This window comes from Amia ocellicauda, chromosome 5, assembly GCF_036373705.1.
Source record: "Amia ocellicauda isolate fAmiCal2 chromosome 5, fAmiCal2.hap1, whole genome shotgun sequence".
In the NCBI taxonomy this organism is placed as follows: Eukaryota; Metazoa; Chordata; class Actinopteri; order Amiiformes; family Amiidae; genus Amia; species Amia ocellicauda.
This window is the reverse complement of record NC_089854.1, coordinates 13,032,900-13,060,259: the sequence shown is the minus strand read 5'-3', so window position 1 is coordinate 13,060,259 and position 27,360 is coordinate 13,032,900. Positions and strand designations below refer to the sequence as shown.

The 27,360-nt window shown below is 43.6% G+C and overlaps 2 protein-coding genes across 3 annotated transcripts in view; one reads left to right on the top strand and one right to left on the bottom strand.

Annotated features, from left to right (window-relative positions):
- The first annotated feature begins 5,076 nt into the window (after positions 1-5,076).
- ckma (creatine kinase, muscle a) lies at positions 5,077-11,624 on the top strand. The gene is made up of 8 exons (XM_066703892.1): positions 5,077-5,236; positions 7,823-8,035; positions 8,585-8,739; positions 9,138-9,270; positions 9,687-9,858; positions 10,005-10,128; positions 10,466-10,655; positions 11,055-11,624. The coding sequence occupies exons 2-8, from the start codon at positions 7,843-7,845 to the stop codon at positions 11,231-11,233; spliced, it is 1,146 nt and encodes a 381-aa protein (XP_066559989.1). The 5' UTR covers positions 5,077-5,236; positions 7,823-7,842; the 3' UTR covers positions 11,234-11,624.
- A 1,812-nt stretch (positions 11,625-13,436) lies between these two features.
- The window catches only part of LOC136749508 (MAP/microtubule affinity-regulating kinase 4), a 37,647-nt gene continuing 23,723 nt past the window's right edge, over positions 13,437-27,360 (bottom strand). The window contains exons 6-18 of one of the 2 annotated variants that reach the window (XM_066703891.1): positions 27,079-27,149; positions 25,873-25,929; positions 25,193-25,429; positions 24,631-24,750; positions 24,081-24,180; positions 23,753-23,865; positions 23,133-23,307; positions 22,759-22,970; positions 22,202-22,305; positions 20,884-21,162; positions 20,111-20,193; positions 18,426-18,470; positions 16,805-16,992 (exon numbers count right to left, since the gene is read on the bottom strand). In XM_066703891.1, coding sequence (XP_066559988.1) covers positions 16,928-16,992; positions 18,426-18,470; positions 20,111-20,193; positions 20,884-21,162; positions 22,202-22,305; positions 22,759-22,970; positions 23,133-23,307; positions 23,753-23,865; positions 24,081-24,180; positions 24,631-24,750; positions 25,193-25,429; positions 25,873-25,929; positions 27,079-27,149 — 1,661 coding nt within the window. In that variant the 3' untranslated portion in view covers positions 16,805-16,927. Of the gene's footprint in view, positions 16,993-18,425; positions 18,471-20,110; positions 20,194-20,883; positions 21,163-22,201; positions 22,306-22,758; positions 22,971-23,132; positions 23,308-23,752; positions 23,866-24,080; positions 24,181-24,630; positions 24,751-25,192; positions 25,430-25,872; positions 25,930-27,078; positions 27,150-27,360 lie in introns of both variants that reach the window. The other variant, XM_066703890.1, reaches the window with a different exon arrangement.

The following is a 27,360-nucleotide window of genomic DNA, read 5'->3' as shown; positions in this document are numbered from 1 at the left end:
AGCAGTGGTCTGCAACCCATGTCCTGGAGATTCCCTATCCAGCACCCTTGTATCAACAATTTATAAACACATGGAAGTATTTCATTCTATACAGTGAAACAGACTCCTAAGTGAAAAATTCCCTTGGTTGACTTGCTTAATTGATTTATAACTCACATGTATTCCTAATATTTAGAAATTGGTGATTTAGGGTGACCTATAAGATTATGTGGATTGGAGTGGGTTGGAGACCCCTGGCCTAGAGTAACTCAGTGAGCAGCAAAAGGACACTTTTCCCACATCTAAGGATTAAATGATGGAAGGCTCCGAGAGCTGACAATGTACTGAGCCAAGGCTCACACCTTGGCTCAGTACATTGTCAGCTCTCGGAGTCTGTAGCTATTCTGCATCTCGGTTTTAGGGAGTGAGTCAGAAAGGGACACATGGCTCATTCATGGATCTTTTCCAACATTTTACAGCCGGCACCCATTCTGAGCCATGGCTATCTCCTTTGTGTGGAACATCAGACTGGCGGTGCACAACAACACAACTCTACCTCTCCCAAAACTTGTCTCCACAGCTCTCTGCGACTTCTCCGTTCCCTAACACAGTCTGTGCGTGTTGCCAGCATCAAGTTTCAAGAAGGGCAGAACTATTTCTAGCAGGTTTAGTTTGCTAACACTTTATTTCTTCATACTGAGGTGAGTAACAGTTAAGAAAGCCATTCTCAGGATTAGGGGCTTGTCAATGGATTCCAAGCAAAGAGTCCCTTGATCTTGGTGAAATATCGGCTTTCCTATAACAGGAACACATGTATCCCATAAGTATCCAAGTACACTGGAGTTGAAATAAGACTCCTTTCACATAACACCATTTTTTTTTTTTTACGAGCTGCAAGTTCTTGAAAAAAATGAACAAGCAGGAACAGAATAGCAAACGTGTATAACAGCGTTTTTAATGTTTTCAACACCTGTCTGTTTGTGGGCAAACAAATTTAAATTAAGGCGGCAACAGTGACATATTAAAACAGTTGCTGATAGCTTATATACCACTGCCTGCAGCTCATAAAGACGGGAAAGGCTAATGTAATTGGAATCTAATTTCTAGCCCTTATGTAAGACAATATTACAGACAGTCGCAGTGACCCAACCCAGAGAAAAAGTTTTCTTTTAAACCCCAGAGACACAGATCCCAGCTCATTTTGCACAGGAGAACAAAACATGAAATTACTATTCACAAATGCTTATCTGTCATGTATTGCACAAGATAAGTGTCCCATGCAAGGACACGGCCAACAGGTGTCCACCCATCCCCCTACACAATGGAGTCTATTGCTCTTATTTGCTGAATGAAGGACCAGGCAATTGTTCAGACCAGATCGCTTGAATCCTGTTCAGTAGAAGCAAACTGGGAGACAGCTGGCTGGCTAAAGGTCCTGGGAGTTCACACAGAGGCCCCTAGCAAATCCACTGAGAAGTGAGAGATGTTGCATAACAACCGCCCCAGACCCCCTTCCTCCCTCTCTCTCTCTCCTCCTTCTCCAAATACTATGCTGTTACAGTGAGAGAAATGCCATTCCAGGCTATTCCAAGACTACAACGGCAGTTTAGCACGTAGGGACATACCCCCCCACTCCCATTTGCACTTCATACGTCAGCAAAGACATGCAGAATTTTTGGGATCTTGGCTCGTTTCCCCCTATCTGCCTCCTACCTCCCGCCCCTGCCCCCTGCTCCTTTGAATCCCATTTCCCATTTCATACTTCATGAGGCTTTCTGCCCCTTTTCCTAATGCCCGTTTCCACTTGCACCGTACAGCCCAACTGGTCCTCTTCATCTCTCACTGACTATTTCACAGCCGCAGTCTTTTTATCAAAAGGGTCGCCCCCTCACGATTTGTCGAGCTCGAAAGGAAGATGCAACAGGAAGCTGTCAGTGTTGAGGGGCTCATGTTCCTGTAAAGTAACAGTCCATATATATTAAATAAATTCTGTAAAACATTACCACAGCTATGAGACTTTAATATTAGATTATCCTTTAGGTGCCCTAGAGTGCAGGGTGTACAGGGCTAGGACTAGCACAGTAGAAGGGATTGCTGTAATGCACTTTCTATTAGATTTTCTGATCCAATGTTATTATCAATATTTTATGTATTAGTATTCAAGGTATAGGAGAGAGTCTTGTTTGCTAGAAATCTGAACCAAACAACGAAGAGGGAATTACTGGCCCTATTCGGTAGTGACTCCTTTGACAATGATGTCTGTCCTCTCAGTTGGCATTGGAATAGGAGGAGGTAGGGAGGAGGGGTAGTGTTAGGGATTGGGGAGGGTGCGGGGGGACGGCAATGAAGGCAGAGCCAGGACAGATACAAATTTGGTAAGTCATGTCAGGGTTGGATGGCCGGTCAACAGCTGTGAAACTGAAGCCTCCGAGCTGATCCAGTGCAAGGTCACATCGACAAACCCCCCACCACCATCTCACTGCCACCACATTTCCATTCCATTTCTACATTCTTCTCCTCTCTCCTGACTCACTTGTATTTCTCTCCCTGTTTTCTATTCCACCTCGTCTGCCCCCTCCCTCTTTTCCATCATTCTTCTACAGGACTCCCGTCTATAACTAAGTAGGAGTGTAGGAGTAGGCGTATATAGCAGTGCTGTTCTTCAATTTCAATGTTTACCTTGGTAACAGTCTCCCTTTACCAAGCAATCCTCAAGATTCAAGAACAGGGTTTTGTCTTCTCCTGCAAAATGTGGTGAAGAAAAAAAACATGATCAAATAAAACATACAAAAAAAAAGACCAAATCTATAAGGTACCCCACCTCAAGCTGTTCTGCAAGTGTCACTTCTGCAATTGTGACATAACTACAGCAGTAGCAGACACACTGCGATGTGGCTAATGTAGTACTACAAGGTTTTTCCACTAAAGTGGGAAAAGGAAGGCAGGACAAATTCAAGCAAGGGAACTACACAATATATGCTAAATCTTTAGACAAATTGAATGACGTAGAACACATTAATTACACCCCTTATTGCAAAACTTTGAGTTGCCAGACACTCATCATAGTCCTGTTGAATTTTGTATTGATGAAAGTTACAGTGCTGAGGTTTTCCACACATGGTTCTGGTATTTTATACTCAGATACCACCCTCCCCAAACCCCTAAAATCCTTAATTTGGTGGGGGAGGGCATGCAACAGGTGCAGTCCAGAAACTCTTGGAGGGAGCATGAGAGAGAGAGAGAGAGAGAGAGACTGTGTACAAAACTGTATGGCCAGTTGGCATGGGCCCTTTCCTGGCTCCGCTCCTGTATGTAGCTGTAAAACCCTAGTCAGAACTAACTAAGTCTAGGAACAAATGACTGAATCTTTGAATTGTGTACCTTTTGTTGATTATTTTACAATGTTAATCCTTGGGGGTGACCTTGCACACTCTCTTATCTCTTTACCACCCTGGACTCTCCATTCTCCAGTAGAAACAGTAAGCATGGTTTGGTAATGTTTAATCTAAACAGTCATACACTTACAGTCAGGATCTCTCTCTATCTTCTCTCCAAGGGCAGTTAATAGGCTAACTTTTTGTAAAGCCAAAGACTCACTGAAACCCATTTCCTGCCCCCTTAATTTGCAAAATAAAACAACAATACAAAATAAAACTACGTTTTTTAAGACATTGACTATCATCCTGTTATGTTGTGGCTTTGTAAAGAGTTTTGAGGTGGTACCCAATATTAAAACTCCCCGTAAGATCCAAAGTAATCCTATTTCACTTCCTACATTGGAATTCTTCCACTCTTACTACATTTACATCCATCCATTTTTGAAACTGCTTATCCTGGTGAAGGTTGCAGGGAAGCCAGAACCGATCCCAGCAGGCATAGGGTACAAGGCAGGAATACACCCAGGATGGGATGCCAGTCCATCGCTGGGCAACACACACACATACATACAGAGTAATTTTAGAGAGGCCAATTCACCTAACCTGCATGTCTTTGGATGGTGGGAGGAAACCGGAGGGCCCGGAGAAAACCCACGCAGACACGGGGAGGACATGCAAACTCCACACAGACAGCTACCCCGAGCTGGGACTCAAACGCGGGACCCCTGGAGCTGTGAGGCAGCAGCGCTAACCACCATACCACCATGCCACCCTACTACATTTACAGCACAATAATATATAAAAATACGTAGAGCACTTCGATGTTGCATTTTGACATCAACCATTGTGAAAAAACCCTTCCAAAAAATACATTCTACAATTTCTTGCAAGATCTCTAGAAACAGGGTAATCTTAATTTCAGACCCAGTGAATCAGAATGGAAATCAGACCCTTTAAAGCTCTCCAACACCAGGCAGAATGATGCATAGTCATTAATTAATTAGGGATTAGGAGGAATTTGAGCAACAGATCATTAAGAAGGGATCCTCACTGTATACCAAAGATCTCACTCGTGGCTGGATAGAAATAGATCCCTTGTTACAGAGGTAATTGAATCTCTTGTCAGTAAGAAGTACAAAATTGGAGCAATTTCCACCCTCAACCCCCCGAACATCACACCCACCGAGCCCCAGATGATCACAAGACAAATTGATATCTGACTAGGAAGAGAGAAGCTGTTGAAATGTGGTGGCCCTTTGGGGTCACGATTAAATCCGGGTGGGGGGTGAAGTGGAACTGGAATCAATCTCTGTTAAACTCAACACACATAACCATGTGCACACATGCCCTCTCACACACCAAGCTTCTGTGTGTCCCTGAGACAAAACAAAAACAGTTCATTTCCTTCCCGCGTGATATGGAAGATATTGAAAGCATTTTTACCAGCTGCAATTCTAGTACACATGGAGTGCATGGTTGCCAAAAGCAGATTTCTGCTTTACTTTTTTGCACTTGCTTATGCAACACATGCCCTCCCGCCCCCTACCTCCCTTCCCTCATCCCCCTCCTGCTTCTCCCTTGTCTGTCCCTGTCTCTGAGCTATCTATGGGATGGTTGGTGGGGGGGGAGGAGGCTACAGCTGTCATCCCATCTTAGGTCTTTGTGATGTCAGCCCTTCCCAAATCTGAACAGTACTGGAGGTTGGGGTTAGCGAATCAGGGCTGAATAAAGGGGAAAGACACTAACCAATAGCCAGAGGGGAGGTTAGTATATAAACCAAGGCAGGCACCCTTCGAATCTTGGGCTACCCCTATTTTGGCTTTGGTGAAAAGGATCTGATCCCAAGGAGTGTTACCTTTCTCTTTTCTCGTCCCATCCAGGTAAATCCTCTCAGGGCTTGAGTTTCGGGGAAGGGAATGGTGGGGGGGAGGTGGGGGTAGTGAGGAGTTGTAAGTGTTCTCTTCCTGTGAGAAAGTAAAACAAATTTGAAAAATGTGTGAATCCCCAAGACCACAACAAAGAGCGGCAATGCAATGTGTATTCAAATTATTATCCATTAATTTCGGATCATCCCCCTTTAAAAAAAAAAACAGCTCTGACACAGCAAAACACAGTGTGAGGGCTGCACACTGAGCATTCTTAAGTTGCTTTCTGGTCTCTGTTGTGGTCTTGTTGGGTGTAGTGCCATTTCTGTAGACATTTTGAGCAGCTTTTTGGTGTCCTCCAGTGGCTGTCATGCATTGTGCTGGTTATTTGAGCTTTAGACAGCTGGAATTGTTCAGCCTGGTGTTTTTCTGAGCTTGCAGCTGTCTCTTTTGCAATCCAACCCTTCATTTGGGGTGCTGGCCTGGAAAGAGGGAGACAAAACATGAACTTCTGCTGCATGGTTAGAGTCTATTCAATGTGTAGCAGTTACAGTGAGGACAGGGCTATGTATTCTCTGGCTGTGGTTGAGGTTACCATTCCAAGGTAAGACAAGACGGGGAGAGAGAGAGAGAGAGAGAGAGAAACTCAGCTCCTGGTTCCTTCCAGTCACTCATCTAGCAGTGTCAAATGTAACAGAAAGAGACGGCAGCATAATTTATTTCCAGCTGGTTGCACCAGTTGGAATACAGAATTCCTGAACACTATAACAACTGTTACCCATTGCTGCCAAATTCCAGACTGTACAGTCGACAACTTCCCAGTCGATTTCTGAAATCTACTTTAATACTAAAACAACTTCAATAGAAATCTCCAATTGGTAATCTCGCTTTCTGCTGACTTCTTGTACAGAATGATAACTGAATGTCATCTGCAGCTGATTTTAACTCCTAAACTTAATATTTAATTAATTAAACTTAATGTTTTCACTACAGGGCAGCACAATGTAACACAAATGCTGCAACAGAGGTGACCTTTTCCGAAATGATGGGCCTGTTCATGTAGAACTGTAGACTAGGCTAGCCTATTGTGAAGTGTGGTGGATTATATTATTATAGTATATAGGCTACATTATGTATTCGATTACTAACAGCATTTATTGTTTGTGAATTCAGATTTTTGTTGAGGTTTGACTGCCATGTTAGTTTTCCAAGGATTACATGTGTTAGTAATGCTTGGGAAAACTTCACAGTGGGGAGGTTACTGAGACACAGTGTGTGTCCAGTTTTTTTGTTTTTATAACTTGACTTGAAATATTGCTCCCTCCAACCTTCTTGGGAAGGAGAAGAGAAACATATTAGTAACAGCCAGCCCAGTTATACTGATTAGTGTTGCTGAAGAGCCATCAACATGGTTGTTAATGGTTAACCTGACATCCTAAAATTAATTATTTCTATAATTTAATGCATTGGAGTTAAAACCAGAAGACAGTTATGGCATTCCAGGAAGAGATCAATGCAAGTCTCATTTCAGAGCTCACAATTCCTGAATTAACTAGATACAAATGCTAAAGATTTGTATTATTATTTTATCTAGCTTCTTTCAAGGAATCTCTCCATTTATGTTGGGATGGTGTCTTTTGTCTTTTTCTGGAAGCATCTTTTATGTTGCATTGCAAATTCCAGTCTATGGTATTCTTCCCAATAAGATTTACCATTATTTGCTCCCTGACAACAGCCTAGAATTCGAGAAAGTGGACCTTGGCTTCATGGTATTTCAGGCACTTTCAGCTCTCTGGGATTAGTGCAGGTCAGGGACACAACTGCACATCCCAAAGCCAGCCTAGCAACAAACCTGTAAGCTGATCTGCAGGGCCAGCTATTCTAGAACAGAGGAGGACAGCTGCCTGCCTGACAGAATTTGGCCAGGATGCTCCTTGCATCAGAGCAAGGATGAGAAAGAGAGGGGGGTTGGGAGAGGGGATGAGAGAGGGTGTGTGTGTGTGACTTGCTATTAATACACTCTGCTGCCCTGTGCACATATGCAAACAGGCGGCGCTCTGCCTCCTCTCTATTCATAGAGGAAACTCGATGCGCTTGGTACAGGCAGCTAGGAGAGCCTTGACAAAGTTGCCAGGGCTCTCGAAGTGGATGAAACAGGGTACAGTGTGCAGCTGTTGCAAAAGAATATCAGCAACACTACCTACCAGGAGCTTTTCTCTCCTTTTGTTTGTGGACATTCTCTGACTTACATGCATTGGCTGTTTGTATTTACGTTCCATTCTATTGCAGGACCCTCGATCCAAACTCCCACCTTTATTAACTTACCTTTGACTCCATAACTGACCTTGGTGCTCAGGGTCACTAAACATGATTGGAATGGACATCAATCAATCAATCTTTAATTGGTATAGCATCCTTCATAGAGTTTCCATGCAGTGCTTTACACATTGTGTAAAGCTAGTGTTATGAAAGTGAAGTGAGCCATCAGGCAAGGACTTGCGATGGCTGACTATATCTCCCTAGGCAAATAAAATGTTCATGCTGATATGTTGATGTGGTCTACCAGAATGTCTAATGTAAGTCCTGTCTTCTCCTGTTCAGAGTGTATCAGAAGAGCAGCCATGCCTTTCGGAAACACCCACAACAACTACAAGCTCAACTTCTCAGTTGATGAGGAGTACCCCGACCTGACTAAGCACAACAACCACATGGCAAAGGCCCTCACCAAGGATATCTATGCCAAGTTGAGAGACAAGCAGACCCCCAGCGGCTTCACCCTGGATGACTGCATCCAGACCGGAGTGGACAACCCTGGTGAGTCCTCTAGCACAACCCCACCTGAACATGCTAAGTGCTGCTATTCAAAGTGAGATAAACTTTATGATGATCCTCCAAACCCTTCCTATATCTCACTGTCACCCATTTCAGACAAGGACACATTTATAACTCCCTACACTGGAAGAATTGAATGTACATGCCGTCAGCATGACACATTTCACAAATTGATCTCTGTGCTGAATGCCCTGAAGGACACATTATAATAAAACATTTTACAACGTGACTGCCAACTGCAAACCTAGAGGGAAATTCCTATTTGATAGAAACACAGAACATAGCTGGCATTAAAACAGAAGGTTAGGAATTAATGGCCCAGATAAAGACAAAAAATAATTATCTTTAAATGACTAGTTTTTATAATATAGATGTATATAGTCTCTTAATTAAAGATTGCCATGTGAAAAATATAAAAATAATTCAAATAATTGGTGTTGTCGTTACTTCGCAGCTGCTTTGGGGAAAAACCCTTGCAGTTTTCATCTAACTCTTTCTCCTTATCGTCATCGATCTCTCTCTCTTCCATAGGCCACCCTTTCATCATGACTGTGGGCTGCGTGGCTGGAGATGAAGAGACCTATGAAGTGTTCAAGGATCTCTTTGACCCAATCATTGAGGACCGTCACAATGGCTACAAGGCCACAGACAAGCACAAGACTGACTTGAACTTTGAGAACCTGAAGGTATGACCAGCACACTTCTGACATGAGTCAAATGGAATCCACACCCTTTTAATGGATGTACAGTCAGAATGTCACCAAGATTCGGACACAATCATTACATTGGCAGTGTCCATACCATCAAAAAACAATGAACTGTGCTGTCATAATTTGCCTTCATCCAAACAATGTGACATTCATCAGTAAGCTTGTTCTTCTACACAAAATATGTGTAAGCATTTATATTCATCTGGTGACATGAATAGTATTAATGACAGTATTTTGTTAAGTGAACACATTTCAGCAATGTTTTCTAATTACATTAATTTACCATTTATATTCAGTGGTGTGGGGTGGGGAGTGTACAGAAAACTAGTAGTTTTGTGACTAAGAGCAATCTCAATCCATTGTTCTTATTGTAGGGAGGTGATGACCTTGACCCCAAATACGTTCTGAGCAGCCGTGTGCGTACCGGACGCAGCATCAAGGGCCTGACCCTGCCCCCCCACTGCAGCCGCGGCGAGCGCAGAATGATTGAGAAACTGTCCGTCGAGGGTGAGTCTACCAGCCTGTTACTCTGCATTGTGCATTGCACTACAGTTCACACTTGTCCCTACAGTAGATTGACACCTGTGGTTTAGACATCAGTCTTCTTGACTATTGGTAATAGGCTGTGCAAGGTGCACAAACACCAAACGTCTAGCTATGGATCATATTTGGGTTTGAGCCAGGGCCTGATATAAAACACCTGGGGCAGTTTGTTCAATGTAACAGCCAACTGGGAAAATAAGAGTAGAAAAAATGGCCAGTGCTCACAAATCTGAAATCCACTTGTCAGTGATGCAACATTTTAATGTTGCCATTTCATTTCAATGCATGTGTCAGATACACACCCTTTATGAGACAGGAATGGCAAAGACAAGAGCAGGGTATTTGACCTTTACCTATTTCCTCACCCTTCTGTCTATCAGCTCTGACCAGCCTGGATGGAGAGTTCAAGGGCAAGTACTACCCCCTGAAGGACATGTCTGACCAGGAACAGCAGCAACTGATTGATGACCACTTCCTGTTTGACAAGCCTGTGTCCCCCCTGCTGTTGGCCTCTGGTATGGCTCGTGACTGGCCCGACGCAAGAGGAATCTGGTGAGTCTGAAGCAACAACAACAACAACAACAACAACATTGGATGTAATGTCTAATCATGTCTGCTATGGATGCACTGGTAGTACCTGTAGTTGCAGGTACTGGTGTCGATCTAATTGTGTTACTGTCTCTCCCTACCTCCAACAGGCACAATGAGGGAAAGACCTTCCTGGTGTGGGTGAATGAGGAAGACCATCTCCGCGTCATTTCCATGCAGCAGGGTGGCAACATGAGGGAGGTCTTCAGACGCTTCTGCGTTGGTCTGCAGAAGGTAATGTTCCATCTGTCCTCTAGAACACAAGCTGGATGCCAGCCGTGGATCAATTGATCAAGTTATCAGCAATGCAACCCAATGAGCTAGATGAAGTCAAGAGACCTCCTTTTCTTGTAAATTACTGTCCTTAGACAATATGTAGACTTATGCAGTCCTTAGAATCTACTTGAATGCCTTCATGCAAAAGAACCTAAGGCCCAAATCTTCCAATTATATTCAACCAAGTACAGTTAAGGAGAACAGTCAACATGGGATTATAAGAAATGTGTACGTGCTCTTTTTCCCCCCCCATCCCTTAACAAACGTCTTACTCCCTCTTGCTTTTCTTTGTCAGATTGAGCATGTCTTCAAGAAGCACAACAAGGCTTTCATGTGGAACGAGCATCTCGGCTACGTCCTAACCTGCCCCTCTAACCTGGGCACGGGTCTGCGTGGTGGCGTGCATGTCAAACTTCCCAACCTGAGCAAGCATGCCAAGTTCGAGGAGATCCTCACCAGGCTGCGCCTGCAGAAGCGTGGCACAGGTATGAAGCTGTTGGGGCTCTTTTCTGAGTTGCTCCCAAAATAGGAACACATCACAACCCCTCATTTCCTAAGTGTAACAGGGCTTGTTGTCTATAGCAACCTGTTACAGTGATGCAACTTCCCCTAGACTTAGAAGAGTGTACATGTCTAGCTCCAGCTTGTTTGGCCAGAGTATGTTTGTCATTCAGGGACTGTACAGACTGTGCCTGGTTCTGGTGTTTGACTGAAAAGGACTGTAAGCCTTGTTTTAAAGATTCCCTGCAGCTCTGCCAAACAAATGAAATGAAGGAACTCTTTCTGTCTTGAGCAGACCTCCTTATCTGTAGCCCCTCACCCTCTACTAACCATGTGACATCAATAGCAGTGGTTTAACGGTGGTTCCTTCCGGTCATCTGCAGGTGGTGTGGACACTGCCGCTGAGGGTGGAGTCTTTGACATCTCCAACGCTGATCGCCTAGGCTTCTCCGAGGTTGAGCAGGTCCAGATGGTGGTCGATGGTGTGAAGCTCATGATTGAAATGGAGAAGAAACTGGAGAAGGGAACCGCCATCGATGACATGATGCCCGCCCAGAAGTAGAGTGGGAACAGTGCACTTTTTATATTGTGACATACCATCAAAGAAATCAGCAAGAAAAAACATGGATCGGACAGCTTTAGGGACTTTAAGCTCCCCTCTGCTTTTGTCTTTCTCTCTTTTCTACACTGCTGTCATTTTTTCCTACTCAGCCTTCCCTCCTACCTTCCTTCCTTCCTTCCTTTCTTCCTTCCTGTCTTCCCTCTCCGTCCCTCTTCTCTTTTCATCTGTTTGGGTAACATCCTGGGATCAAACCTTCGCACAGACGGGTGCCACCCCTTGTGCCCGTTGGTTGTGACTTCACAGAAATTTTTTGCTAAATTGTTTTTTTTTTTTTTTTGGTTGTAAAAAGTAAGCAAATAATGTTATAAAAAATGGCCCCATGAAACAATCAGTCTCTGGTCTACGGTCTTGTATTTGATTCAGCCTCTTTCTTTTTATACGTTTTATACATCTAATTGAATTGCGCCAACTTCATATCACATCTTAAATCATATCAACAATAACAACAAAATTGATGTCTTTTCGTCGTCATGTCCACGGGAGACCACCTGAGGAGAATGATCCAAGTAAACATTCTGACATGTTTGCCCATTGCTTGATCTTCGGGAGCATGCATGAAACCAGGTTAGCAGTTCAAAGTAACTGAGAGTAAACTAGATTCAACAAAACAAACAATAAAACAACACCACCACAAACCCATTCACACTTTTGGGAACAATAATACAAAAAGAGAGAATGGCTCCAATATCAGTGAATTTTATTTTTCAAGTTTTTTCTTTTCTTTTCATATTTCCCAGTTTTTTTTACATCTAAGGGCACCCATAGATTGTGCCAGAAATATAATAACTTAAAAATTCGCAAAATTGACCAATTTATTTTTAGAATTACTTTTTTTTGTCATTTGTATTTTTTTTTCTCTACACAATAATACAAATACAAGCACTCTGTTGGGTTTATACACTGCGGGAGGAAGGGGAGGTATAGGGAGGTGGTGGGGTTTGGGGGAGTTCTATAAGGCAGCTGTAGGGTTGGCTGCTCTGGGGCACACAGTGTTAACTGATCCAAGTATTCTGCTTCAAAAACTGGGTGGGATGCAGTTGGGGGCAGAAAGATTTACTGGACCGGAGAATTGAGTTCCTCTCTTGTATACAAGACTGTTGTTTTATTCACCGGTGGAGACAATCCAGTGAGATGGGATGGGAGACATCAGTGACTGCCTTCAAACTACAGCATTCCGACTCCCAAATTGCTACAAACAAAAAGAATAAATGCCAAATAAGCCAAATGCCAAAATTAACCATCCACTTAATCTACCACCTTCAATTTCTAGAAAAAGCTTTTTGACTGTTACAGAGATCTGCCAATGAGATTCCCCAAAATATAGGAAACTACTCACGTTTCAGTGATCTAAATAATCAAATATTAGCATGTATCGGCTCCACACTGTGTTGGCTGTTGTGGTCACACTCATATCAGCATAAAGGTAACTATTTCATAAGTCAGAGATTTAGACTTTACCATTCTAAAGCAATTAGATGTCTCCAATCCTGCCAAAATACCTCTCATATTTTACTTTGTGAACAGTGAGTGGGATCTTACGAGTGCAAGAAAAAAAAAAAGTGGTGAATAAAACAACACCCCAATCCACCTTCTTCTCAACTTAATACCAGTCCCGCCTCTCTGAGCAGTGGCCATAGAAACCAGAAAGGCTGGGCGTCACTCTTTAAGGTTAGTTGGCACCAAATCAGTTCACACAACAGTCCATTTCTGTCAGTTCTTTTCCGGAAGCGAAACTCTTCATAGCACGAGGAGTCGCAAATCTCCACTTTAGGATTAATTTTGAGTCATTTGAATTTCTCCCAAAGCTCATGTACAAAGCCAAAGTAGCCTGAGGACACACCTGGCTTTTCCAGGACACTTGTTTAAGTTATTATTTTGATAATTATTTTTACAAATCTGCTAATTATTTAAATCAGATTCATTCAATCTGTGAGGAGGCACCCAATAGAGATTAACTTCCAATAAATGATACCGACAAAACTCAATTTCAGCAACACCTGAAAAGCAAAATCTCCAGTCCTCTTGTCCAACTTTGGAATTTGGTTCCATGATTGAAATCCTGGCTTACCTGGTCCGACTGGACAGCATTTTCCTAGGCTGTTAGCAGATAAGAATTTAATTAGATCAAAAATGCAACTGCCAGTGAAGTAAAGTAGAGGTTTTATTTTCAGACTTTTTTTTTTTTTTTAAACCTGTTTTTCTAAAGACATGCAGGTTAGTGCAGATCACTGGGCACCCCCCTGATTGACAAACAACTTTAAGCTATTACTACTTCCTACTGTCTAGGACATGACCCAAAGCTCTAACAATATCTATACAACTTGCTGGAAGTGGTAAAGTCCGTCCACTTCATTTTTCTAATTGATCTAATGTTTGTTACCCATGAGAAAAATCAAGACTACCAATCACAGTGAAGACATTTACCCCTCTACCGAGATTCCCCTGCACCTCTTCTGATCTGAATTTTAATTTGAGGCGTATTAAAGTGTCTGGGAAAAGCCAGAGGCAACCCCCTCCCCCCTCAAAAATACTCTTAAGGGTGCAATGTTCCAGGGGTAATACTTTCTTCTTTAAGGCTCTCTCCAGAATGCAAGGCAAGAGAAACTCCCATCTGTTTGAGGGAAAACATTTTGGCTAGTCTTTTTGTTGGGGGTGGGATTTGGGGGGGGGAGGGGTGCTGGCATCTGTGCATGAAAGGATGGTCAGGTTCGTCAGACGAGAATAACAGGAGTGGAGTTGGAGAAGAGAGACCAAAACAATACAGTGGGCATAAAGATAATTAACAAACAGAACAAGAAAATAAAATAAAAATAAATAAATCTAACAAAAAAATAAATTACAAAAATAACATGCTGTTGTAGTCCTGACGGAGGCCAGATACTGAAAGACACAAGCACTGCTTGATGGCAACAGGTAATATACAATAATTATTACCAATGTTAAAATGCACGCAGGAGTGCAGCACTTTAAATTGTCTACACTAGTATTGAATAAAATATGATGGCGTAGTTGTACATTTTATTACTCTTTATGTATCTACACACCCCTGGTCCCTATACGCATACTAGCAAACGTAGTTCTCCTATAGAGATTCAGCACCAGTTTTTTTTTTTTCTTGGCAATTCAGAGACATCATGTCAGTGACTTGTTATTCTGACATCTGACAATCCCTGACAAGCTCAATGAAAGCAGCAGTTAGGATCTACTTTCAATCACTTTAGTAATTTAAAAATGACAGCACACAGATGAAGTACATTGTTAAAAAAAAAAAAAAAAATTAATCTGTAGCGTAATAATACTATACTATATGTTGTGTACCATCATCATTTAAAAGCGACTACTTTCTGTGTGGGCTATATCCGTATGCTTTGTTCATGAAGTTCCTACCGCCAACCTACATTGAATACTAGTAGAGATGGGGTTCCTGTCTGCTACTTTCCCTTTTATTTGATATTTATGATTTATCAGTTTACAGTTTGAAATGCCAGCAGACTTGGGTCCTTTGGTGGGTTGTTGGTCAATCCAATCGTCATCACTCGGGAGCTACCAATGTGTGGTCCAACTGGTAGAGCCTGGATTCGAACCAGCGACCTCCAGGCTATAAAACAATTCCTACATCCCAAGCCATGGCTTTGAAGGTTTTACACACCATTGTGTGAATGCATGCTATCCGCTTACAAACCAAAACCATCCTTATATGTGAGAATGTCACTTTTAGGACAGCTCAGGACAAACAATTGTGTGGAGCACCATCAGATGGATTCTACTGCAAAATCGCTATGGAGTCTGATCAATCAGAGAGGAGTTTAGTTCAGCAAAGGCTACTTCACAGATCACAACTGCACACACATTTTGCTTTACTACTGACCTATCCCTCTCACAGTGCTTGTGTGTTTCAGCCAGTGACCCATGGGATATAGATGCGGAAAAATGCCGGCTCTCCTTTTCCCCACAATTTCAGCTGTTTCACCAGAATAGTTTTGTCCCCGTTTGCCTACATTTTCTACATTTTCATACAGTGTAGGCAGCTCCTATCTTTAGTTTAGGCTCATGACTTCACTGGATATCTGTGTGTGCAGTCTACAATTTCAAAAATGTTTGCAAAGGAACAAACTGTATCTTCAGAAAGGTCTGCAAGTGTGGATCGCATGAAGTCTGCCGATTTAAAAAACAAAGATGCAAAGCTCATTTTCAAACTGAACCTTAGATGATTTTTGGTTATGGATGTGGAGTGGTGCTGGGATATACCTAAAGGCTTTCCTCAAACTGGATGGTTTGGCATCTGAAGATTGTTCAGATGACTCCCTAAATGTTCACAGAAAACAAATATCCATCATATCTTGGAGAGACCCACACACAGTCTTCCTTTGAGAAAGGCAAGAGTTTTGAATCTAGAGCACCACATGAGAATGTTCACATCAAATTGAGAACTTCAGAAAGAACATGGAGGCTAACAGTTCTGTTGGTGTTCCTCATTACAACAATATTTTGCTAGTGCAGAAAACAAACAAAACAAAGCAAAAAAAGACTTTGAACGGCTCATGCATATGCTGACTGTATTTAAAAAAAAAAAAAAAAAATGCAGTGTGGTTCCATAAAGATACACTTGCTTTGTTTTTGTTGTGATTTTCTTGTGGTTCATCACCGAATCTTCAAGCAAACTTGGGGGGGGGGGTTGGGGTGGGGGGTGGCGTTAGAGGTTGCGGCACTTTTCCCTACCAGGAAACAGAATCAGTATAATGAAACAGACAACATAAATCCAAAGAGTTCTCCAGCTGCGACGCTCCCTAACTTTGCATTTGTGGTCCCAAAACAGCTCCACTTAGTGGCAGGAGTCCAATATGACATGGTTGGGTCCTGCTTCTGTATTTAAGTCTTCAAAAAGCTGCACTCCCTCCCAAACATACACAAAAATGACATTAAAAAAAACTATTTCAAACAAAAAAAAATCTCCCACTCGTGACAGCCAAACAAACTTTTTTTTTTAAATAGCAGCGGTTAGAAATTAATAATAATAATAATAATAATAATAATAATAATAATGACAACAGTTTACAAGGATAAAAATGTTCTGATTGGATTTTCAGTTGCATTTTTCCATTGTTGCAAGAATAGCGATGCCCTGTAAGGAGGAGGGTAGGAGTACTAGAGACTGTGTATATTTGTGTGTGTGTGTGTATGTATGTGCGTGTCCAGGTGTGATCAGATTAGGGGGAAGGTGGCAAGTGAGACAGAGAGAAAGGGGTGGGGAAGTCAGTCCGTCCATCATGGTTAAGTAAAACAAACAAAAAAAAATAATAATAATCCTATTTGCACCTTATCTTCCTGCCTCCCTCTCCCCCACCCACTCGCCCCCTGCTTGCTCTTAGAGTTCGAGTTCCTTGGAGATTTTTGTGGCAATGTCCCGGAAGGCGAGAGGTGCCCCCCACACACGTTTGAAGCGGACCCCGCTGGTCTCGGTGGGCCCCGTGGGCAGCTGGCACACCTCGGCCTCAAAGGCCACTCTGGAGCCCGCCGCCCCGTGTGTGCAGGAAAGCAGAAAGGGTCCGGCCAGGTGAACCAGACAGCCACAGCCCTGAGCGGCCTCTCGCAGAGCCAGCACCACCTCCGCAGGGTCCCGGGGGCTACGCACCCTTACATCCCAGCCACATCGGGGGGGCCGGGACTCTGACGCTTTTTGATTCCCAGGTAAATGGCGACTGGAGGCGGAAGGACAGGAGAGGAGGACAGCAGATGGGGTTGAAGTTGGGGAAGAAGACGACAGAACAAAAAACAAATGTCACAAATTTTCAAACAGGAAAATCAAAGGTGTAATTGGATGATTTGATGACAGAAACCTCATTCGCACGGCTGCTGCATGAATTTTGATTTATTTTTGTGAAGGTGCTTTCCTGAACTCAGAACTAGGAGCATGTAGGAGTCCGCTTATAGAATACCAGACAGAAACATCTTTCATTATAATCAATGATTGTATAAGTACTGTTTAACAGCTTTGTTGTCAAGACTTGATTTCTTCTTTCATGGTTTGAGTCCTTGACCTAAGGCTTATTACTACCTTTTGTAACATGTGGATTATTTTTAAATTACATTGATTGTACAATAGTGTTTTATATAAGTATTTCATACTGTGAGATTGTGCTCAACATCACCTCTAAAAAATATGAATTGAAAATGTAATAAACACACACATAAATATATATATATACATACATACATACATACATACATACATATATATATACATATATACACACACACACACCTATAAATACAAATAAGTGGGTGTAATAAACAGTTTTGAATCACATTCAAAAGGAAGAGACGATTGCTTGTTGCAGTCATTTATAAACCACATTGAGTGCACTCTAACAGCCAAGTCACAATGCTACAGATTGCTTCATTTCGTTACATACACATTGAAACTTGCAGATTAATATTAATATATATCAGGGTTGCTTTTTTTACGAGAATGTATAAAAAAGGCAGGGATCTTTTTCAGCATGTTATGTAATTGATCTGCTGATGAGAAAACGTCAATGAGGTACAACCTGTAATATTGCTTTGGCTGCATGATCATATTCATTGTGGATTAAAACAGCAGGCATTTCAATCTACATGTTCAATTCACATTCCTATTCCTAAAGACATCAATATATATGGAAATGTTGCTTAGTTCTAGTTGCTGTCGTGTTCTAGTCTAAGGCAACACAGTATTAGTAATTCAGGATTTCAACCACACCGTGCCTAGCACACCAGGTTGTGTGGTTTCTAAGATCTACAAGCCACATGGGAGTTAAAGGTACACACAGTGTCCGGACTACCAACCCCTGTATTACCTTGTAGGATTACCCTGAAAATGATCAGCGGAAGCTAAGGGAGAAATCGAAAGACGTGTGAATAGCAACTCCGTCAGACCTCCCAGAAAAACACTGCCCACTCGACACAGGAGAGCAGAAGAGCACCATGGGACAGGAGAATGGGAGTTCCCTTGTGCTTCAAACAAGTCAGAGGTCCACTTTTGAAAGATGCTCAGGGCAAACTGATAGATCAGTGTTTTAGCAATATTTTGAATCGAGGTGGCTGGGATTTCCCCTTCTAAAACACTTCCCCACATCGCTGATTGGATACTCACCTTGTGATCGGAGATCTGCAGACTCTCTCAGGTTCGTCTGTGACCCTCAAGGAAGAAATACAAACACAGGTGTTAGGAATGACTCTGCCGGAGAAAAGTGGGTGTGGGGAGGTGGTTACAACAAACCGCTGTTATGTCGGCAGTCTGCACACAACTGGAAGCAGCAGGGTGGGGTATGAGGGGGCAGGGATGATCTAGAGAAGGGAGCTCTCAACAGCCACACTCTTAAAAAACAAAAAAAAAAAAAAACAATGGCAGTGCAGCCAAAGCCTATTTTTGGAGGCCTAAATCTGCAGTCCATGCCCGGAACAGCAAGCAGGTCCACATCAACAGATCTGCATGATAAAGAGGACCCTGACATAGTGTAGGATATAGCCACCTATTGGTGAGTCAATTCAGAATGCACACAATCCCAACACTCTACTGGATTACAGGGGCCTTGCCACAACCCTCCCAGGCCAGCCAGGTCACACACGATGCACAAAGCAACCAGATACGGTTGCATTTTTCTGCTCAGATGTTTTCTCATTGTATGGACATTTCGGAATCTGTAGCTTCATACTGCTGGTGTTCATATGTCAGGGCTGCGAGCAACCAGTGGTGTAAACAAAGGTGGCTGCGTAAACGTATTGTCCCTGAGAGAACGGGTGGCCACCCTTGTTGAAAGCCCCCTGATCTCCAACAAGGATCTAATGAGACTCAAGGCACACAAAACAACACGAGCAGCAATGCATGGCTGGGTGGGACCCAAGGTGGTGTGGACCTTTCTGAAATATACTCCAAAGCCCCAGAGGTAACCTACTGATTTAATTAAATGGTGTATAGGTGTGAATGCAGTATCATATCTCAGAATAAAAACATCTGAATATTATTTTAGGTGTTGGGCTAATAAATTGCCATATCTGAAATATATCATCATAAAAAGCAACATGGAAACCCCACAATCCCCCCAAAAAGTTGTGATACCGATGGGAATAGTGATACCATTTAGGATGTTTAAATAAGTTTGAGTAATTTAGCAAATGCTTGCATTTAAATTAAGTATTAAAATTAGCATATTTTGGTCCGGGCTAGATTTAGCATTAGAATCCCTCAGTAACTTAGACTTTCATTAAGGTTAGAGTTGCTACTGACATAATTGAATCGAGTGTACATTTGTATGAGCCTTATCCTGTATATAGTGAAGATGTCTATGCTAAACGTAGGTATGTAACCCAATTTATTTATTATTTTTATTCTATTATTTTAATATTTTTAATTTGTTTATATAATTTATACATTCTAAATGCCTGCGCCAGCCCATCATAACAACCCAGTGTGATTTTAGTAATCCTCAATCAGCCAGGTTAACAAAGCAATTCAGGATCAGCTGTTACTAAAAGACCACCTAGGTCAAGGTTCTGCAACATGAAAGAAACAGACAAGCTGAGGGTGGTCTGTCCCTGGAGTATGATTAGGGCTTGGCACAGAAGTAGCAAAGGTAACAAATCACGTGTGCCTTCCATTTTTGGGGGGGTTTTCTTGAAGGAGAAAATGTTTTGGTGTACAGCAGCCAGAGTGAAGTGAGACTGGGGGTGAGGCAGGGGCGGGCGGGCAGGCAGGCAGGCAGGCAGGCAGACAGACAGACAGACGGGACAGACAGACGGGACAGAAGACCAAAGCAAGGCCACAGGAAAAAGACTTACTAACTGTTTTTGATCCCTGTGGTAGAGTGCAGCCCGAGACAGATTTGTTCGAGCTCTGACGCTTAGATGGGTCAAGATTGACCCTAGAAGAAAGAAAGACAGAAAAAGAGAAAGAGAAAGAGAAAGCGAGAGAGAGAAAGGCAGAGAGAGAGAGAGAGAGAGAGATTGCAGCTGGTTGGCAGGAAAAAGCAAATTTGACCAAACAAAATCAAATCCAAAAAAAAAACAAAAAAAAAAACATTTGAACAGCCAAGATCCAGAAACAGGGAAGATATGAATCAGGAGCATAGAGCCTGAGGTTAATACAGGAAGAAGCCCAAGGAAGATAATGCTTATTAAAGGGTAATTGCATGGGGATCATAGCGCTGCACTTGGTAGAGCTGTCAGCTGTAGCTTCCCACACACACCTGCATACACCCACAACCCCCAAACACACACAGACTAGTCCAAACTCCACCTTCATAGTTTCTGGTAGTTGGATACCATATAATCACAACAACAATGGAGAATGTGTTAAACGCAAGGGCAGAAAACAATACTGCGTTTCTCTTATGGATGCTCTGAATGGCTAAACATAAAAATAAGATCGTTAAGATAAAAAAAATCTCTCGCTCTCTGTCTTGCTTGTGAGGCTATAGTTTTCTTTCCGTGTCCCCTTACATAGTGACGATGAAATAAGTGGTTTAATAAAATTAAACAAAAACAAAGTAATTAATAAAATCAAGCTAAAAAAATATGAATGCTCGATCGCATTAGATTCCCTCTCTCCTTACCTGCGGGTCAGTTTGGAGGTGAGCTTGCTGAAGAGATTGGAGGTGGCCCGGGTGCGGGCGTGGGGCAGGGGGCTGGCATCGTGGGACAGGGTAGGGGAGGTGGGTGGGGCGGTGTGGGCCGGCGGGCGGCGGTCGCGGAGCTGGCCCCCGTGGAAGGTGCTGCGAATGGTGGAGCCCCTGGAGAGACGGGAGCGATCGCTGGACGAGGATGCCCCCCCGCCTGCCCCTGCGATGCTGTGGGTTGAAGGGGAGGCTGGGGGCAGCCGGTGAGACAGCGAGCTGAGAAAGACAGACAGAAGGAGAGAGAGAGAGAGAGAGAGAGAGAGAGAGAGAGAGAGATTCAGAGGCAGACAGAGAAAGAGTGAGGGAGTGAGCGAGAGAGAGACATCTGCTGGTTGACATATTCCTCACGCTGTCTAATCTAGTGATCTTCTGTGACAGAAATCACACAGGAAAGGGCAACAGAGTGAGGAGCTTTAGGCTACATCACTGCACTGACAGCTTCAACGTTGCTTTGACACTTGTGAGGGGGTGTAGTTCAGCAGAGGGATGTAGTAGCGTCTCAGATGGATGGGCCAAGACCTACATCCCTGTGGAGTTCAGACTGAATCTTCACTTAAAGCCTCAGCCATGAGATCTGCATGGAGACATACGCAAACACAACTAGAAGAGTGTGTGTGTGTCCAGCTGTGTGATCTGTAATCACATTGACAGGCTAGCTGGCTGGGAGTGAATGGGCTCCATGCCAGTCTGTGAATGTGAAATCCCTCAGTGCCCCCTTACCAGCCTGGTTCATGCTGTGAGACTTGTAAAAAGTGCATGTCAGTTATGTGCATGTTATGTCCCCCCACCCTTCTTCCTTGTAAAAAACATGTATACTTGAAGAGGGGCTAAGAAGGCAATTTTGGGGGGATTTAAAGTCTTATCATGGCTCACTCAAACTGGTATTTGGGAGGCTTTGGTTGGCTCCTTGCTCATCTACCCTGGGCATAATTGCTCCTCAACTCTCAGCTGCCCCTCTCTGCAAAAATAACTCCTGTTCTGCTTGGCCCAGTGTGAGTGAGTTCCACCTGGTCTGGAGTGCCCAAGGGAAGGCAAAGCTAAGATCTAGGAAGCAGTGTGGAGTAGTGCTTGGGGCTCTGCACTTGTGGGTTTAGATCGCAGGGGACACCCTTGCTGCCGTACTCTTGAGAAAATGCACTGTACCCCCAGCTTGCTCCAGTCAAAACATAACAGTCTAAATGGTTGACCTTAAGTTAAGAGCGAAAGCCACAAAAATCCACGATAATGATCTAGTAGGAGAATGAGATACCCTCACCTGTTCTCCTTCCCGTTCTGCAAGAGGGTGTGTCTGTCCGTGCTGGTCCGGTCTGTGCAAACATACGTGTTCCGTCGCGTCATGGCACTCGCAGGGATGTTGTTCTAAAAGATGAGAATCTTTAGCGTTCTGGATGTTTCATCCACCCTATTTATTTATTTATTTATTTATTTTTAAACAATTTTCTCCGTCAGCACATTCGCCCAGTGATACCAGAATCTCATTCAGGAGAGGAACATACATAGTGACACTTTTTCAAACTGACAGACAGCACAATGCAGGAAGAAATGATTAAAATAACAAAAATCTGGTTGTTTTGGGGAACTGACAAAAACGTACTAAATGCGCAATTCAATAATTTTGCAGGTGTATATACTAGTCTTAGTCTTATTTCATTCAACCTGTCCTTCTCTGTTTTTCTTTTACTTGTAAATATTGTTTCCCTGCAATATCCCCTGGTGTCTATCCATTTGTGTCATTATGTTTTTTGTTACAATGCTGCCACAAAGATATGCGGGCGCCTTGGTCTATGTCTCCCTTGTCTAACCCCCTCTCACCGTGGTGGCGTTAATCTCTTTGCGGCGGTCAGGGATCTCAGACTTGTTGGGGTTATTGGCACTGCTGACCATGGGGCTGGATGGGGGGATGCTGCGGCTGCCCACCACGCTGCAGCTGGCCTTCCGGGAGGGCATCCTCTCCTCCTTCAGGTCGCTCTCCCCTGTGCTGGTGGGGCTGCGCTTGGGGTGGGTCACCGGGAGAGAGGGGCCACCTGAGAGAAGCCAAGGAGAAAATGTATTAGACCAGAAACAGAGGACATTACTTGCCTACACGCCGAGGGGACTAGCAGGGGACTAGGAAACACATGTGGCCTGTGACAGGGACTGGGACCAGTAAAGGACCTGGGATTGTGTCTGGGACTGGGGACACTCACAGAAGTCACTGTGCCGCCGCTGCCGGTGGTAGGTGGAGGCACTGCGCTGGGTCTTGCTGTGCGAGGTTGACGAGGACGAGGTGGAGGAGTGCTTGCTGGTTCCGTTGGTGATGGCACTGGGCCGCACCCGTGCCAGAGACAGGCTGCTCCCCGAACGAGACTCGCTGCCCTCCAGCTGCAACACAATGCAGGACAAAACACAGTCACCTCATGGTCAGACTGGCACCAGGCCAACGCTGTACTGACAGCCCTCATCTTCAACCTCACATACTGTTATTTTTAACTTTTATTATATATTTCTTACTCAAAACGTAGATAATCACTAAGTTTTTAGTAAGGTAGCTGCACTACTTTGCTGGTATCACTCGTATCCTCAGTGTGAATGGGATGCAGCTTCCTTCTGCTACCAGCTTTGATTAACTTTGACTCTGGCTAAAATAGTTTTAAACAGACACTATGTAAATTAGCATATTTTAAAAAAGGGGAGTAGAAACAAGTGATTTGTAGTTAGGAGTCTAGTTAGAATATTTAAAGGCAACTAGATGGTTTCAGATTCACAAATCAATGAACTGAACACTGTGGTGCTGAAAATATTTCTAGTGCCCCCTCACGGCTCTCACCTCGTTGTTCTTCCGTCCCAGCAGCAGGTAGGTGGCTGTGATCTCGTTGTACTTCTGATTGGTCAAGGCGTCTTTGATCTCCTCACGGGAATAGCCCATCCCCACCATCACCTCTGAGGGATGCGTAAAGGGGGAGAGAACAGAGATGAATACTGATTTTTTAATTCTGAATACTTTTTGTTCATTAGCTATCTTAGCATTTTGTTCCCATATTTTATTGATTGCTTTTTGTGTAAAGCACTTTGGTTTTTTTTTAGATGGCGCTATATAAATTATAATTTTTCATAATAATAGAATTATAATACAATAATGAGAACCAGTTCCTCACCAATGCGGCTGGAGTCACTGTAGTCCTCTGGGGGCTCCACATGGGGTTTGAGTTCCTCTCCTTCATACCCTGCATTCATCCACTTGTCCTTCATTATTTGCTGGTGAGATGGACAGACAGCCAGACAGGATGAAAAGACTTCTTTAGCTGTTTCTACTGTAGTTCGGTTTCAGTGAATTTCTGCAACTTTCATGGCAGACTTGGGGTCAGATGTAGCGGCAATTACTATTACTTCTAACAGGCAATGCCGATTAACCACAGCCTCTACCAATTCAAATAGAATCAGACTCAACAGTTGTGCTCCCCATTGGAAGTTGACTGTTCTGAAGTCATGAAAAAGTTTGGTTGACTGAGTTTGACTTGACAGAAATTGGTTGAAGCCATGAGAGGGTGGAGTGTCTCATTTCCTTTTGGTGAATTGAGGATAAATTGAAATTAATCATAAAAGCCCTCAAAGAGAACCAGTAAATGCCTAGAACCTGCTTCTGCCCATCCCATTAAGGTGAAAATTTGCCCACATTTTGGCGACGCTGCAATTGTGTGGCCTTACCTCTAGGGTGCAGCGTTTGCTGGGATTGAGCACCAGGAATCTGCGCAGGATGCTCTCGCAGTCAGTGGACATGTAGAAGGGCACCCGGTACTTCCCCCTTAGCACCCTCTCTCGCAACTCCTGGGAGAGAAACATGCAACAGAGACATTATACCGTGAAACCATATCCGGAATTTTCTATGCTAAAGCCCATAATTAGATTCTTACGTCCCACTGCTAGGATTCCTTGCTTGTTCAGGACATAAAACCCCCCCTGTGGTCCAACCCTTCCAATATTTATTTATTTGGCACTGCAAAGCCCATGATGTTCACATCCCCAACTATCACCAAGGTGTAGTGTAGCCGGACACTGCCGTCAATCTGAACCTGAAGACATCCCTGGTGTGTGAAGAACCCATTATACCCAAGTGCTCACCTCGGCACCTTGTGAATCCCTCTTAATCCCGCAACAGCAGAGCCAGGACTGTTCAAATTACATGTGCAGCTCTTTGTATGAGTGGTATGCCACCCTCCCTGAGCTGGGATTTCACATTCCATTTCAATCGCACTGTGGAGGGACTTGCCTTCAGGTTTTGCCCGTCGAAGGGCAGTGATCCGCTGACCAGTGTGTAGAGGATGACTCCCAGGCTCCAGATGTCCACCTCAGGGCCATCATACTTCTTGCCCTGGAAGAGCTCGGGCGCGGCGTAGGGGGGGCTGCCGCAGAACGTGTCCAGCTTGTTGCCCAGAGTGAACTCATTACTGAACCCAAAATCAGCAATCTTGATATTGGAGTCGGCGTCCAGCAGAAGATTCTCTGCCTGTCAATCAGCATCGCAGACATGGTTAGTTATGTGTTCAGGTTCAACTTCAAATGTACGTGTGCCTAAACTTTGTTGTTTGGACTTGACTTTAAAGGCATAGTGACTGTGGAGCTATAATTCATGCATGCAGCTTCGGTGCAAGTATTCAGAACTGTTACACAGTTGTGGAACTGGCACGGCATTTGTTACACGATGCTTTACTTAAGACTGCACATAAGAGCTTCAATTCACTTTAAGGACTGGCAGGTAATTCCTTGTACAGCTTTGATTTATTTTTCCATAATACAAATATTTTTTTATTAAACGTGGGAGAAACAAAAAAAAATAAACTATGTTCTAAAATCACAGATTCAGCGATTTAAAAAACAACAATTAACTTTGAACTCAAACAAGCACAGCACTGTTTATTTGGAATCTAAAATCTATCTTGTGTAATTCACCTTGAGGTCCCTGTGAACGATGTTTTTCTGGTGACAGTAGTGGACAGCTGACACTATCTGGAGGTGACAAGCAGACAGAGGTTTAATGTGCAGAAAAACTTTATTTTCCACAAATACTTCAGCATTAAAAAAAAATATATATATACTGTATGTACATGAGTATATACACCAATCAGCCATAACATTATGACCAGTCAGTGGGTGGGATATATTAGGCAGCAAGTGAACATTTTGTCCTCAAAGCTGATGTGTTAGAAGCAGGAAAAATGGGCAAGTGTAAGGATCTGAGCGACTTTGACAAGGGCCAAACTGTGATGGCTAGATGACTGGGTCAGAGCATCTCCAAAACTGCAGCTCTTGTGGGGTGTTCCCGGTCTGCAGTGGTCAGTACCTATCAAATGTGGTCCAAGGAAGGAAAAGCGGTGAACCGGTGACAGGGTCATGGGCGGCCAAGGCTCATTGATGCACGTGGGGAGCGAAGGTTAGCCCGTGTGGTCCGATTCAACAGACGAGCTACTATAGCTCAAATTGCTGAAAAAGTTAATGCTGGTTCTGATAGAAAGGTGTCAGAACACACAGTGTATCGCAGTTTGTTGCATATGGGGCTGCGTAGCCGCAGACCAGTCAGGGTGCCCATGCTGACCCCTTTCCACTGCCGAAAGCGCCTAGAATGGGCATGTAAGCATCAGAACTGGACCACGGAGCAATGGAAGAAGGTGGCCTGGTCTGATGAATCACGAGTTCAAGGTGTTGACTTGGCCTCCAAATTCCCCAGATCTCAATCCAATCGAGCATCTGTGGGATGTGCTGGACAAACAAGTCCGATCCATGGAGGCCCCACCTCGCAATTTACAGGACTTAAAGGATCTGCTGCTAACGTCTTGGTGCCAGATACCACAGCACACCTTCAGAGGTCTAGTGGAGTCCATGCCTCGACGGGTCAGGGCTGTTTTGGCGGCAAAATGGGGACCTACAATATTAGGCAGGTGGTCATAATGTTATGGCTGATCGGTGTATATATATATAAAAATGTTGGAAAAATGACAGAAATTGTTATTTGTACAATGTTGTAGCCACAAATAACAGTTATGATGGCAAAAGTTAATTGAAGAAAACAAAAACCAATATCATCAGTATTAGAAATCAGATTCACCCATCTGATACCAGCAAATTGTCCCAAAAGGTGAAACTATGTGTGGGTCTTACCTGCCGAAATCTGGCTCGCGCTTCCTTCTCCTTCATTCTCCCATGGGACACGAGGTAGTCAAACACTTCACCTGCGGGGCACAGGATGGTGGGTGGTCAACCATTGCGATCAGACTGCCCTCCTCCGAACTCTACAACCCACTGCTCTGCCCCTACTGACAATTCACTGTACTGCTGCTGCCCAGTTTAACTGAGCAACATTCACACGGTGTCACACCTCCCCCTTTGTACTGTTCCATACTTTGAGGTCAACTCCTTTTCCCTCACTGTACCACCTAGTCC

What these genes read in the sequence shown, in the direction of transcription:
- ckma (XM_066703892.1), top strand. Translation starts at nt 7,843, where the DNA reads ATGCCTTTCGGAAACACCCACAACAACTACAAGCTCAACTTCTCAGTT. An exon ending in TGAGAAACTGTCCGTCGAGG is followed by an intron (nt 9,271 to 9,686) that starts GTGAGTCTACCA and finishes TCTGTCTATCAG; the next exon opens with CTCTGACCAGCCTGGATGGA. An exon ending in CCCGACGCAAGAGGAATCTG is followed by an intron (nt 9,859 to 10,004) that starts GTGAGTCTGAAG and finishes TACCTCCAACAG; the next exon opens with GCACAATGAGGGAAAGACCT.